Source organism: Alexandromys fortis, unplaced genomic scaffold, assembly GCF_014885135.2.
Source record: "Alexandromys fortis isolate MF-2015 unplaced genomic scaffold, M_Fortis_MF-2015_v1.1 scaffold_0, whole genome shotgun sequence".
Classification (NCBI taxonomy): Eukaryota; Metazoa; Chordata; class Mammalia; order Rodentia; family Cricetidae; genus Alexandromys; species Alexandromys fortis.
Window position 1 is genome coordinate 47,293,379 of NW_026067949.1, and position 15,426 is coordinate 47,308,804.

General features: G+C 38.7%; 1 protein-coding gene across 1 annotated transcript in view; it reads left to right on the forward strand.

Moving 5' to 3' along the window:
* Cfap299 (cilia and flagella associated protein 299) overlaps positions 1-15,426 on the forward strand; it is a 447,243-nt gene that overhangs the window by 369,391 nt on the left and 62,426 nt on the right. The window contains exon 4 of the mRNA XM_050150032.1: positions 740-882. Within this exon, the coding sequence (XP_050005989.1) occupies positions 740-882 (143 nt within the window). The remainder of the gene's footprint in view (positions 1-739; positions 883-15,426) is intronic.

Genomic DNA, 15,426 nt, shown 5'->3' on the forward strand with positions numbered 1-15,426 from the left:
CAGTTTTCATTGTCTGTTGTCTAGCTGTCTCTCATCACCAAAACGTGAGTTCTGAGGGTCCGGACTTTAACACTCCTGTTATTTGCTCCTTTCTCTTGCCCTTAGGAACTATGAGCCTGTAGAAAGAGGTCAGTAGCATTTGCAAAGATATTAACATGGATGACAATTGTGCTAAATAATGCAACTCATTCTATAAGTTTAATATACACAATTTTGTGAAATAAATTTTTGATTGTCATGTTATGGAGAACATATTTAAAGATCTGTGATTATCAGCTATGGAGAGATTCATCCGGGGAAAGAAGTGGCAGTTAGGAATACAAGCCTGCAGATGATATCTAGGAGACCTGAGAAACTCTGCCTCTCCCTCTATCTCAGTGTTCTCATAAACAGATGCCCATAAAGAAGATAAGGAGAGGGAGATGAAAGTAAATAAATCAATATATTTTTAATGCTTCAAAGAAGGTTTTCCTAGGAATGCTGGTCTGATTTATTTATAATGTGCTGTAAAGTTGCTGTGAGTGTGCCATCTGCCTGTGAGGCTTCTGGCTTCTTTAGTTCCTCCTGTGGGGGAGACATAACAGTGTCTTACCTGACAGACTCACAAGGGTGAAACATACAACCCTTGAAACCCGACCTTGGCATGCACAGGGCTTCCCAAACGCAGCTTCTGTTCTGTTAAGTGGAAGTACTCAAGTGACATCATTCATGTTCCTTTTCCATTCTGTGTTGTTACCAGACTGTGATCTTCATTCGTGACAAAAATGTTCACGGGCAAGAAGTGTCAGGATATATCGACTACGCCCACAGACTAAAAACTGAAGATTTTGAAGTTTACTTTAGTGGAAAAAGAAGACTTCTTCCAAGGCCCACAGATTTGAGGTAAATTGTTCACAATTCTTAAACCTCAGGGACAAAGATATAGAATTATTGTGTATTTCTTGCTGAGCCCTGCATGATAGTGCGCAAAGGACCAGAATGTGAACCTCGCTGTGGAAAAGTGCCAGGGTCACAAAGCATGTGGGGACTGCAAACCGGAACCACAGGGAGATAGCATCTCACTCTAGTAAAGATGAGTCTGGTGGGAATCCTGAGGAGACTGTGGAGAGGGAGCCCTCACACAGCTAAAACTAGAGCTATCACATGACCCATCAAGCTTTCCACTGAGTGTTTATCCAAAGGTAATGGATTCATATAGAGAGACATCTATACACCTACGTTTGCCATAGCACTGTTCACAATAATAATCAAGTGGTGAACACAGCCTAAGCATCCCTCAATAGATGAATGAATTTTTAAAAAAAAATTGGGTGGAAACCCAGTAGAGTACTATTCAGTCATAAAAATATGAAATCCTTTCATGGTATTACTCATATGGTATCTAAACAAGTTCATATTATGCTTGTTGAGAACTAAGTGTAGGCTCTGGAGAGGCAGGCAGATCTGAGGAAAAGCTGATCCATGGGCACTAAGCTGTGGTTAGATAAATGTAAAAAGTCATATACTATACTGCAGTGTGATAACTATAGAGGAAATAGCATGGTGCATCTTCCAGAACACTAGAAGAAAGCACTTCAGTAGTTTAAATGCTCAAGAAGATAGTTAAAGCTAACCCAATTTACACATCATACATGCATACATGGACTAACATATCACATGCCACCCCACTGATCTGAAAACTCAAAACTATATAGCAGATGAGAGCAAGTTTAACCGATAAAATATGCAAAATGAAAGTAACAATAATCCAAAGTTTGTCTCAGACCTCTGCTCTGCTAACACCCTTATAATCAATGACACCCTAGTCCCTGTCGGCTAAACAGATTTGTCCATTATACAAGAAAAACAAGGACACTGCTCTCTGGATCTGCAATAGCAGTAGCAACACCATGATCACGCCATACTTAACTGAATATTCCATTTATAAACCTAAAGCCTGACTGGTCCCTATGATTACAGATGGTTTGTCTAGTCAGGATAATCAAGGAAAGGGTTTCACTTCTCTCCGTCTAGCACCCCCTTGGTAGTAGCCCCTCAGTGCTATTGAGTTGTTACTGACCCATCCTCTCACTTCCTCTGGCTCACTGATCCCTCTCACTTGCCTTTACATACTGTCTTGTTTATACAGTCACTTTAATGATGACAGTTTCAGTATTTTTCTGCCAAGACTTTTGATGTGAGATGTTCTGTATTGCCTCTTGCCCAATTTATATCTTAAGGAGTTTATCAGTAGTTTTGGGTTGTACTGATCTAATTATCCTAGATGTTTTTACACACATATTTCACGTACATATATGCATACATATATATTGCTAAATATAAGCTGCTCAGTCTGAATTATTTACTTCTTTGTGTGTGCTCGGGGCTGACTATTTGGTATTGGACAACCAATCGGTGTGCCCTTTCCTGGGGAAGGCCATTTCTTCCATTCTCAGTATTCCTTTGTTGCTTGTAGTTCTTTGTCTAGTGTTGAAGTCTCATAAGCTGTTCCTCATCAATTTGGCATGTCTTTTGGTGTTGTTCTTGTTAGGATAATGTTTAGGCAGTCTTGTGGGTGAGACTTTATGTTTGTAGTTTCTGACATTCATAGGAGACACAGTATTAGAACAAATTTCCAGATCTTCTGGATCTTATAATCTTTCTACCCTTCTTTCCCAGTGTTCCATGAGACTTAGGCTTGGGAGTTGTTTTATTGTTGTATACATTGGGACTGGGCTCCACAAGGCTGCATTTTGTTTGGTTGTGATTTTCTGTAGTGATCATTGTCTGTTGCAAATAGAAGCTTCCTTAATGAGGGGTTAAGTCTACAGTCTACACTTACCTGTGGATAAAAGGATAAATATTTAGAATGTCGTTAGAAATTATCTTGGTTTAGTAAAGTGGTGGTTGTAGATTCTTCTCCAAGGTTTGTGTATTTCCTTGCCCTGGATAGTTGCCTAGGTTTCCAGTACCATGTAAGGTTTCCCTCTAATTGAGCAGGTCTTAGATCTTATTTGAAGCACAATTAATACAACTTCAGAGAGAGAAATTGGAGTTCAATCTCAAGGTCAGATAAACAAAATAGCCAGCCACTGGCTCTTACCTCGATCTCCATCCAAAAACGGTGATCCTGAATCTAGAAATCTCAAAATGACACTGTGCCTGAGAGTTGTTTCCTCCCATTTTATAATTCTCTCTAGGGCTGGAATTAAAGGTGTGTATCACTAGGATGAAGGGCATGTACTACCCAGTTTCTATGGCAACTAGTGTGGCTACTGGGATTAAAAATGTGTATTACCACTGCCTGGTCTCTAAGGCTGACCAGTGGGCCTGTTTTACTCTCTGATCTTGAGGATAGTTTTATTTATTGAAATATAAGTGAAACATCACTACATTTCCAACTTTTGTCTAAAATAAAAAAGCTATAACTAATCTAAGAAAACCTGTATACTATGAGTGCAATAACTATATACAATATATACAGGCAATAAATACATCAACAATGCCTAATCCATTTGCATTTGACTAATTCAGAGAAAATACTCCATATCGATCCTATCTTGGTGAGTCCTAAGTCTTGTACCTAATTTACTTTCTATCATAACTTGCTTTCTGCATCTGGTAAACAAGGAAAACTATAACTATCTAATCTTCAACTTTCTCAGAAACCCAAGAAGGAATTAATGTTAACTGAGTAAGCAGGAAGTGCAGGTAAACGACTTCCAAAAATCGTGAGAAATGACAGAAACAGCTGGCTGCCTGGACAGTCATCCAAAGTTCCTTTACAATGATGGGACATCCATCTTCGACCTACAGGTCTAGCATATCTGATATTTTGTGTCCTGCTTATTTAATTAGGACAGCATAATGTCGGCAGTCAAGGAAGGGGCTTGCCCAGTGGCTTACTTTTGCCACAGAGAAATTAAAATTCATGTGGAGTTTCTATGATACTCATGATTATTTTTGAAGTAGATGGGTGCTTCCAGGAGCAGACATGTCTCATTGTCATTAAAAAAAAAATGTAAGAAAAGGGGTGGAGTCAGCTACCAAGGCTGAGACTTTAATCCTAGCCACATATTTTAGCAGATTAAAGACTCATGTAATCAAAAAAAAAAAAATAGAGACATGCAGCAAAGACAGATTAAAAAAAAAAAAAGCAAAACAAGCTCCTAAACAGTTTACAGTGTGTTTAAAAATATACATAGGCTTGGGAGAAAAAAGAAAAAGGATAGAGAAAGTCCTTTTAAAAAGAGATATAGGGTAGCCAGGTGTGGTGGCATATGCCTTTAATCCCAGTACTTAGGAGACAGAGATAGGTGAATCTCTGTGAGTTTAAGGCCAGCCTGGTCTGCAGAATGAGATCCAGGAAAGCCAAAGATACACAGAGAAACCCTATCTCAAAAAAAAAAAAAAAAAAAAAAAACAACTAAAACTTAAAAATAAAAGTAAGAGAAATATAGTAGTAAAAAAAAAACACATAGAGACAGAAAATACACAGAGAGTCTGGATACTGTATGTTATTGTGTTGTCTTTGAATTGTTTAACTGCTGAGGAAGTAGCAACAGCTGCTAAAAAGACATTTGATTACAAATGCTGCTGGATTAATCCAACCTATATATATTGAAAATGCCTTTCCTTAGCTTTTCTTCCTGACCACTACCAATAATAACTTGTAACCAACACACTAAACAGACAAATATCCTTAATCCAATTGGGGGGGGTGCAGTTTTCAAGGCTACTTCCTGTTGGGGGCACTGATAATCTTACGGGGACCTAAAGAAAATGTAGGATTATGGTGAAATTTTGGATGGAGTATTCTCTGAGGCTGGATAATCTCAGCCAGCAGTCTTGAGGCTGTTCTGGATGTAGAACTCAGAGGAAACTGCTACAGAGGTGAGCTGGAAGATTGGATCATCTGGGCCCACCGTTTCTGTTGAAGATTTTTCAGTGGGGGGGGTCTTCCTTATTTGACCAAACCTTATTTTTCTTAACCCAGAATGAATTAATAGCCTCTCATTTCCTGGGGAAACAAAAGCAAAACCTTTTCTCCAAACTAGCACCCCATTCCTTAGCTTTCTTGGGAGTCTAGCTTCATGGCAGAGGTACTGGCAGGAGCCTTGTTTATTGCCACAACTAATTTTCAAAGATGATGCCACCACCAAGAAGCATGCTGCATGCTGATCATAAACACAATTTAAGTGTTTAAGCTTTTTAAAAGAGCTGCAAGGATTTTGCCACTAATGCTGGCTGAGTCAGGAAGCCTCTCTTAAAGGAGCCTCAAGCAAACAGAGCCTACCAGAGACAATGCTGCTACCAGGAAGACATGCTTGACTCTGTTCTTTTGTTTCTAAATTCTTTTCCCAAGCTCTCTCCAGTTTTATGTGGATGTAGTTGCTGAACACTGGGCAGATGGGAATTGGGAGCTCTAGTTTTTCTCCCAGACCCAGATGGCTACATTTGGGTCCAGTTCTGGTCTGTGTTAGTGGCTGAAAAGCCTCAGGCAAATGGCTTTTACATAAATTGGTGCCCTAAAAGTTGGGCGCCAAATGAAGCATGAATAATAAAAACTCAGAGAGAGATATTTGGGTTCAACCTGAAGGTCAGAAAAGCAAAATAGCCATTCACTGACTCTTATCTCTACCACAGTCTGAAAGCAGTGATCCTGCCTCCCAGAATCTCAGAATGATATGATGGTGTGTGTGAGAGCTGTCTCCTCCCATTTTATAATCATCTCTAGCTCTGGGATTAAGAGCATGAACACTACTGCCTGGTTTCTATGACAAACTAGTGTGGCTACTGGGATTAAATGTGTGTTACCACTGCCTGGTCTGTAAGGCTGACCAGTGGGGATGTTTTACTCGCTGATCCTCAGGCAAGTTTTATTTGTTAATATACAAGTGAAATGCCACTATACTTATTAGAGAGCTATCAGTTGCCACCAAGGTATAAAAGCCACTACTGTGCCCTTAGGGTTTTCATGCTGGTAGTTGATGTTGGTGCATCGGCATCATAGCTAAGTAGGGCTGTGGGTTTTCTCCTTCCTTTGAAATGTACATGAAAGCTTGTCCTCAGAGGGAGGTATTTGGATCAGTTCCAGCTCTGGTCCCTCTGGTCCCTCTGGACCCTATGTCTGAAATTAAGTACATGTTGTCTTCAGAAATAGGGACATAACTTCCACTTCTGGGGTCAACCAGGAATAATACGTTCTGGGAGTAATAATGTTCAGGGAGTCTCTTAAACAATCTGGACCCACAGATCAAAAGAGGGCTTCTCATGCCTGTTGTTGAGTTGAGGTTGGTGTGTGTGTGTGTGTGTGTGTTGGTGGGGGTTTTGTTTGTTTGTTTTGGTTTGGTTTTTTTGGCAGGAATATTGCTAACAACCTAGTTGAGAAAATTTCATGTAAAACTATGTATGTGTATTTATACACAAGCTTACATGTATTATAGATTTTTTTTAAAGAAAGATAAATAAAAGTTGCATATGTATTAAGGAGATGTCTCAACAGTACCGTGCTACAGTGTAAGCATGAGAGCAGAGTTGAGACCCCAGATATAAGCCAGGAATAGCAGCATGCAGCTATACTGTGTCCTGTACCGGGAAGGCAGCAGATCCCTGGAGTTCTCTAAGCCAGGCAGTTAGTCTAGCCAATGAGCGATCCACAGGTTCACTGAGAGAACCTATCTGAAAAATTATGTGACAAGCACTTGAGGAAGACACCTGATATCAACCTCTGTCTTCAATACATACTAGTGACATGTACATACAAAAACATGCATGCATGCACACACACACACACCCTCACAGATGTATACAGATAATGCCACTTTGCTTCTCAAAGTGGTTATACCAATACATACTAAACAGAAATACTTAATAAGTCACATGCCCCACCTTTATCTTTATCGTGGTGGAGGTGATAGGCACTAATCCTGAGTGTCTTTGCTATGGTAAGTTGCAAATGATTGGTCCTTATGTTATCATTTTCATTACCGTGCTTGCTGGTTAGAGTGGGTATCTTTATCAGCTGCTCGGAATTTCTGCCTTTTAAATGTCCATTATGATTCCCCCGCTCCACTTTCTCAGTGGATTACTTTTTATTTCTGTCTCTTAAGAACTCATGTAAACTTAGTCGTCTGGACCAGGTCTAGCTGCAGGTCATTGTTTCTTTGTATTGTACAATGTATCTTTTAATTATATTATGTTTCTGAAAGATAAAATTTTAGTGTGTACAGTATCTGAGAGCTAAATATTCTCCTAGAACCTCAATACTCATCACACTGACCTATTCTTCCTGTACTAAATTGCTCCGCCAGATTTTCAAAGGGTTCACTGTTCATGTAGCAAGCCATCCACTTGTAGGACTCTCACAGAGGAGACATCAGGTTCCTCTGTGTTTACAACTGTAACTGCTCTAAAGCCATCCTTATCGCTAGCCCTACCATGAGCTCCTCTGATCCAGCCGTGTGGGTTTGCCTAATGTTAGCTTCTGGGCTCTCTCAGACTGTGCCACACCGCCTTGGTTAACAGGGAGAGACGCGGGAAAGGTACAAGATAATTGGAGTAATGCTGGAAGTTAACTGAGCGCTCTGCTAAGCAGTTTATATTCATCCCTTCATTTCCTCATTTCCACAATCTTGCAGCTTACAGGCTTCTTTTGCTGTTTTACATCAAGAGAAACAGCGTCCCTACAGCACGGACTGCTGCACCCAAGGTTACATAGAGGCCTCTGCACACAGCGACTGAAAAGATAAGGCTAGATATCAAGCTCTAGGAGTCTTTAAACCAGTGTTCTGTTCGGTTCAGAATGAGTCAGGTTAGGATGTTATTTTCCCTGTTGGCCTTTGTCAGGCCGTACGCCACTTCTACAGATGTCTGCCTCACTTAACAAAGCCTAATTTGAGGTTGCCTTTCAAAACCTTAAGCAATCCTACTGTCCACAGTTAAGACAAGGGAATGTTGGCCTTCCTGTACCCACCCTCGCCACTTCCTCCTTTCATTGAGCTTGGCGGAAAACAACCCTTTGTACTTAACCAGTAGTTCATTTTCAGTCACCAAGAGTAAGAATTACCATGTGCCACAACTTTGCATGTGGAAAAGCGCTGAACAGAACTAAAAGTAGCCTATAATTATGGCTTCAGCCAAGAGGTCATCAAGGGAAAATTGGCCCCGACTTGTTGAACCTCAGTTATGTCCCAGGATACTTTTAGAATCTATTCATATCCTCTGAACTATGATTCATATCAATTTTTTTGTAATATCTACTTGGAATTCTTTCACAGATAAATGAATATTTAGTTCATTTAGAATCCAAAGATGGACACTAACTATTATCTCTCATGTAAAACTCAAAGATGTAGAGATGCAGATGGGATGACGCCACGCCATTCACAGATGCATGTCCTGACTCTATAAAACCCAGCTATGGTGGAAACAGCAATTCCTGCTGATTCCATAGCAGAGTGTCTGCCCCCATCATCCAGGGTCAGCATCATGCTGAATCCATAGTAGAGTGTCTGCCCCCATCATCCAGGGTCAGCATCATGCTGAATCCATAGTAGAGTGTCTACCCCCATCATTTATGGTCAGTATCATGCTGAATTCATAGTAGAGTGTCTACCCCCATCATCCAGGGTCAGCGTCATGCTGAATCCATAGTATAGTGTCTGCCCCATCATCCAGGGCGAGCATCATCCTGACCTCTCTGAACTCATTGCTTAAAAAGTAAAACAATCAAATTCCCAGAGCACTCATATACCTCTACCCCTCCAATTACATATAAGCTTGCATGTGCAAACATGCTTCCATATAGAATTACACACACACACATACACACAAAATCAGAAAGCACATTACTATCTCCTGACCCTGATTTCTGTTTGTCTTAGCAATCCTCCTCTCCATGTTAGGAAAACTATCCTAAGATTCCAGAGTCTACATTACCATTTAGTAACACTGAATTCTATACTTTTATTGCAGAGAATATATAATCCTTTTTAATATTCCTTTGTTTTCAAAATAACCAACAAGGCTTCCATATTCAATAGCAAGTTGTTTTGCATAAATATAAATTCTACATTTTATCACAGGCTAAAATATATAACCAACAGAGCTCAGTACACATACAGTTCATACAAGGATTAGCAAAATGATTTAGGAAGAGTTTAGCTGAGAATAAATTTTATTGTAGAGCAAATTCAGTGGCATGAGATAAAGAGAGCCTGTGTTCCTGTGTTCACTTCTCAGGGTTAGTTATATACCTATATTGTTCTTTATCATCATGATCTGATTTTAAAAAATGATTATCCTGTATCCATGTTAACTTGCAATTTTAGCAGAGAGGCAAATTCTCATTGATGGGTCACTTAGAGAGCAGTCAACAGGACAGCATTGAGGCTCGCATTTCACACATATGACAATTTACGGTTGCTGGATATCGGCCCAGAGATATTATCTCCAGCACATTGAAAGCAGATCTGTCAGGGTTTTGTGGTTTTTTTTTTTCCTGTTGGCTTTGATGCTTGTTTATTTTAAACTGTTCTAGGCTACAGAGTTCAAAAGACTATCTTTTTTCCTCTTAAAATGGCATTGGTGCATTGCAGACAGAAGTGTCTCACCATATAGGATACCATGGGTTTGGCAGCATGCTCCTTTTATAGACAACATGGAACTTTACAGATGACTTTCATACTTCCATGATCTCTATGAAAAAAACTAAAATAAATTATAAGTATTTAGGTAATTAATTATATGTATGTGATTCTATTTAAATGCCTAAAGATAAATTGTTTTGAAGACAATTATTGCTTCTCTATTTAAATGAAGGCTTACTGTCAGTCTTTCTCTCTATCTCCTGTCTGCACACATCTCCACCCTCCCTAGGGAAGGATCGCGAAGAACCCCTCCTGGTTTCTAAATCATCCCGCTATCTCACGACCAAAGTGCTAGGCCTCACATCCTGCACCAGGTGAACCCTAGGCGAGTGGAGCTTCTTCTCCTAAACTCATCCATTCCCTGAGATTCCTGTCCGTGCTGTCCCACACCACTTTGTCCTCCGTTTCCCTTGATATCACTCTTGACATGGCCGTGCTCGCTGTGACCACTCAGGCACAGGGGCAGCTGTGACGTGACAGGCTTCAGGGGGACACAGCTGTGCTTGACTTTCAGAGATGCACGTGGCCAAAAGCCGAACTGAAAATCTCAGTGAGGACTCAGTAAGCAGCCAGCAGTCATCCAGAAAAAGAAAGCCTTTTCCCCTAGGAGATAGAAAATAAGAATTATAAAGCACATCCACTCAGTCACACATGTTTAGACGTGTGCTTCTGTTATTTTATTTATAATAATTAAAATTCTAGTATAATCATGCTCTGATGTTTGTGTACAAATGCCCCATGTACAGCAGTTGACAATATACAAGCACTTAGTTTCTTTTCAGCACTGGTACGAAAATTAATTTTCTTCATGTTATCCAATTCCTAGTTGTTTTTACTTTGTTTATAAAAGGAACAAAGTAGTCATTGAGGACAAAGGAGCTGTGTCTACATAAACTTCAGCAGTCCAAGCACCAAATTATTGATAAAGTTTAATGAATTACATCTCTACTGATTTATAAAATTGGATGATACAACAAGAAATCAGTTCCTCTGAAAAAATAAATGATTTTCATTTCCAATATTACAAAATAGTTGTCACACACACACGCACACACACACACAGACACACACACACACAAATATCATCTCCAAATCTGACTAAGAACTTACATTAACCAAATTCTCTTCAAAATTTTGTTTTTGAAAAAAACACCCCGTAGACCATTTTATACTTTACTTTCCCCTGATTTTATAAATAAAAGCATAAGTCATCTAAAAAGACCTAAATAATTCCATTCAAATGCACAATCTCCTACTTTAAGTCCATGGGTCAACTGAAGGATAACAAAACAAAATCCCAGCTCAGTGGTAGCTACTTCTGCTTCATTCTAGAGGCAGACCCGTACTGAAGATGTTCATGTCTAGTCCCAAGAATATAGGACAAAGCAGTTATATCTAGCTGCATTTCTCCCGAATTTTGACAACCACATTAATATAATTCTTTTGTTGCCTCCCAGTCACTCTTAAACTTGCAAATGTGCAAAAGAAAGTTGTTTGGTTGGTAAAATGGATATAAAATTCCGATCCTGGTGTTTTTATTTTTCTAATAATCAGAAATTTCAACACTCTATAGCTATTTACTTGTATTTAGCCATATTTTAATTGAAACTGATAAGGCCTGAAGCAAGGTTCATGATTCATGAGCAAACATTATACATAGTAGCATGTGTGTCTACTACTATATCACAGTTTAATAATATGGGATTAATGACTTTGTATGGCTAAGAAGCTGGATGCCTTAAGAATGCCATAGCACACAATCCATCTTTTTCCATTTTCCTCTTCTGTCTTTAAATAAATGAGTCAATAAGCCAGCCCAAACAATGGGGAAGTAATTCATTTGGATGCTGAAGAACTTTCTTACTAAACCCTAATCTCACATTGACTATAATTAACACAAAGGGAAATATTTCTTCAACTTCAAGCATTTGGTGTTTTGTTGTAAACTTTGTGCTAAAGCATTTGATTGTGATGCTGTCAAGACAGTTCAGAAAATGAACAAAAAGTGAAAAAAAAATCGAGAAAAATTGAAAGAAAGAGGAAATTACAATGGTAAGAAAAATGAAGATGAGATTCTGTTTAAAGAAGGAGAGGGAAGATGGGCAGGAAGTGGGTTTCATAAATACCTCAAAATTAATTAAACAAGACTGTTTAAACAGGGGTTGTTTGGAGAATGACATCACCCAGATGACACAATAGGGAAGCACAGTTCTTGTTCCTCCAAATCCAATGTAACAACCCTAGTACAAAATACCTTTGAAAAGAACTCATCATTCGACCAAGAAGTATCCAGAGGAGCACAACCCACAGCAACCACCTCCGCCTAGCTAAGAACAATTTCACTTTGTTGGGTCAAAATCTTCCCGAGGCCAGTTCAGTTTAGCACTGAGCAGATTGTCTAACCCTGTAATTTCCCCTACAGCAGGGAAGAGAAACCAGGGTGTGTCCTGGAGGCCCAGCGCATGCCTTTTTAGAGTGTCCTCCTTGAAGCTGACTCTGTGTTGCTGCACACTGTGTACTGAGTAACTTGTGGGATTCAGTGGGAGGGGAAACAAGAAGGGGGAAGAATGCTCAGTTGCAGCTTTGCTCTCCAAGGCTGGGGAAAGTACATGAAAGGAGGTGTCCCTCGAGAAGGAAAGGATGGATGCTAAAGGAATCTTATATTCTGGTCTCATCTTGAAGGCCAGTTCCTATTCTGCCACATAGCATACCAAAGAGCCAAAATAAATTGCATAATTTACAAGGAGGTAAATATCCACTTTTAGCTTGCTCTGTCAAACAGCGTAAAAACAGAGAACTGAAGATCTCCCCAGGATTGAAGGAAGCTATGGAAGCTTTTCTCCAATGCCACGGTGCTCTCTTATGGGATGGTCTCACATTGCCTCAGATTAAGTACTGTTGGGCAGTGTGTCTGTCCAAGTCAAGACACCTCCATCATATTTGGAAACAATAGCTCTTTCTTTACATATGAAGATAATAACACAAACATACAGAGAACATTAAGAATCAAGAAAACATGACACAATTGACTTAAAACAAATTTCCACTAAGCACCCTGACAGAGAGAGTTAGGTTGCCAAACAATCCAAAATAATCATATTAAAGATGCCCAGTGAGGTGTAAGAACACAGATAAACAAGATAAAGTCACAGTTTTAAATACTGCAATACACAGTTTTAAATTCCGTAGCCATGACAACAATGATAGGGTGTATGCAATAGTGGGTACTGACGGTACAGATATTTTGCATTACAGTCTCATTCCACCAAAAATTAGTGAATGTAGGAAAAAGGAAAGGAATCTGAGCACATTCCTATAAAACTATATGATTATGAAAAACATGAAAAAGGAAGAAAGGAACAAAATATTCAAAAAACAAGAAATGACAACTCATATCAATAATTCTTTTCTGTATGTGTGTGTGTGCATGTGTGTGTGTGTGTGTGTGTGTGTGTGAGAGAGAGAGAGAGAGAGAGAGAGAGAGAGAGAGAGAGAGAATTAAATTCCCAAATCAAAAGAATTGCTAACTGGATAGTAAAACAATATTTAACAATATGTTGTCTGTTAGAGTTTTTTTTTTTAAATTTTACCTTAATAATACATATTGGTCAAAAGGGAAGAGTTTGGGGAAAAATACATGAGAAAAACAAATATCAGGAGATGGAAAGCAAGAAGATAATAACTATGCAAACAGAGCTTTAATGCATTACTTTCAAAACGGGTAAGTCATTAAACAGAGAATCAACATGAAAATAGTAGACTTGAATAAAACTTCACCCAGAAGTTGTAAAATACACATTTTCACCAAATATAAAACATCCTGGAAGACAGATCATATGTCAAAAAATTTGTCTCAACAAATTAAGAAAATTGAAATTATAAGCTCAATTCTTTTCCAACCACAATAATATAAAATGGAAATCAATAGGCATTTGGGAAAGTGCACAAATATGTGGAAATTCAATTATATACTTCAGAAAAAAAAAACACTGGAGAAAAGATAAATCAAAGCGGAAATAAAAAATAGCTTTGAACTCATGTAAAGGGAATCTCCATGGAAACCAAAAATTAAGGGCATTGAAGAAAAAAAATCCAAACGTGTATAGAGTTAAGCACCTACAAACAAACAAACAAGAAACAGACTTTGACTAACCAACCTAACTTTACTACTAAGAAAGTATATGAAGAATAAATTAAGCCCAAAGTCAACATGAGGAAGGAAATAATATCAAAACATAGATAAATTATGTAGAAAGCACAAGACAGCTATTTTTAAGGTAAAATTTACAAACCTTCATTAAAAAACAGAAAAATCACATATGACAGTGAGGAAATGCCAGCTGATACCACAACACTACAAGAGACAAACGAGAGCCACCAACAATTTTGACAGCCTAGATGTAATTAAATGATTATAAACATAGCATCTGAAAGGTGAATTAATGGAAAATTTAAATATATCAATAACAAACAAGGATACCGAATAAGGAATCAAAACTCCCCCAAAAGGCAAAGCTCAGGACAGATGACTGATGGTGGAGTCTATCAAACACTGAAGAATGGCTTGTACTCCTAAACTTTTCCAGAGTTATAAGCCAAGGGATCACCTCCAAATGCATTTTAAGAGGCCAGTGTTACTTTGAAGCCAAAGCCAGGCAAGGTCATTGTAAGTAAACTACAGACAAATATCCCAGATGAGTACACATGCAAAAGCCATCAGTAAGGCACTGGCGTTCTGAACTTATGGCACCTCTACGGGAGTATGCGCCATGCCTGAATGGACTAGATCAATCTTGACAATAGGAGGTTTTAAAGTGCTCAGATAAAACTGTAGTACGTTACATTCCTTCAAATGCTGAAGGACAAAGCTCATATGGTCATCTCAATATATAAAGGAAAGCACTTGACAAAACTTCAATTCCCTTCTCATCAAAATTCTCAACAAATAGGTATAGGGAAAGCATAAATTGATAAAGTCCACAGCTAACATCACAGTCAGCAATGGAATACTGAAAGCTTTTCTTCCAAGTTCAGCTATTGGACAAGACTGCTCACTCTCACCAGCTCTGTTCAACACAGTAACAGAAATCCTAGCCAGAGAAATAAAGGAATCCAGATTGTAGAGAGGGAAGTACAGTGCCCTCGTCAGGCCCCACCATGAGCTTGGAAAACCCTAAAATCTCCACTAAAAATGTTTGAACCTAAAAATAAATGTCACTCACTAGAAATTACAAGATATAAAAAACAGCATAACAATCAGTTTGATGTTTATATACTAACAACAAATTTTCTGAAGGAGAAATTAAATAAAAACTTGCACAAAATATAATAGTTAAAAATAAACTGTGCCAAAGAAATGGAGGAGTTATACACTACAAACTCTCAAACACTGATGAAGGAAACTGATTAGGTACAGGAAAATGAAAACATACTGTTCATTTACTGAATAATCCATATTTGTGAAAACTATCTGTGTTTGCTGAGCTTCTGTAAGAATACTTGAGATTATCAACTCTGGAGAACAGATTTATAATGGCTCCCTATGTTGAAAGTTTCATTCCCGGGCCAGGCATCACTGTTCATCGGGCCTGCAGCTAGACAATACATCATGACAAAAGCACATTGCAGACTATAGCTTCCACCTTATGTCTGAAAAGTTGGAGATAGAGGCCAAACTTCACAGGCTCCTGTGAGGACACCATCAATAACATGAAACCTCCTGCTACTCACTCTTCAAAGTTTCCACCACCTTCCAGTAACTTCAATTTCTCTACCAAGTTTTGAGCATATGGGGCTT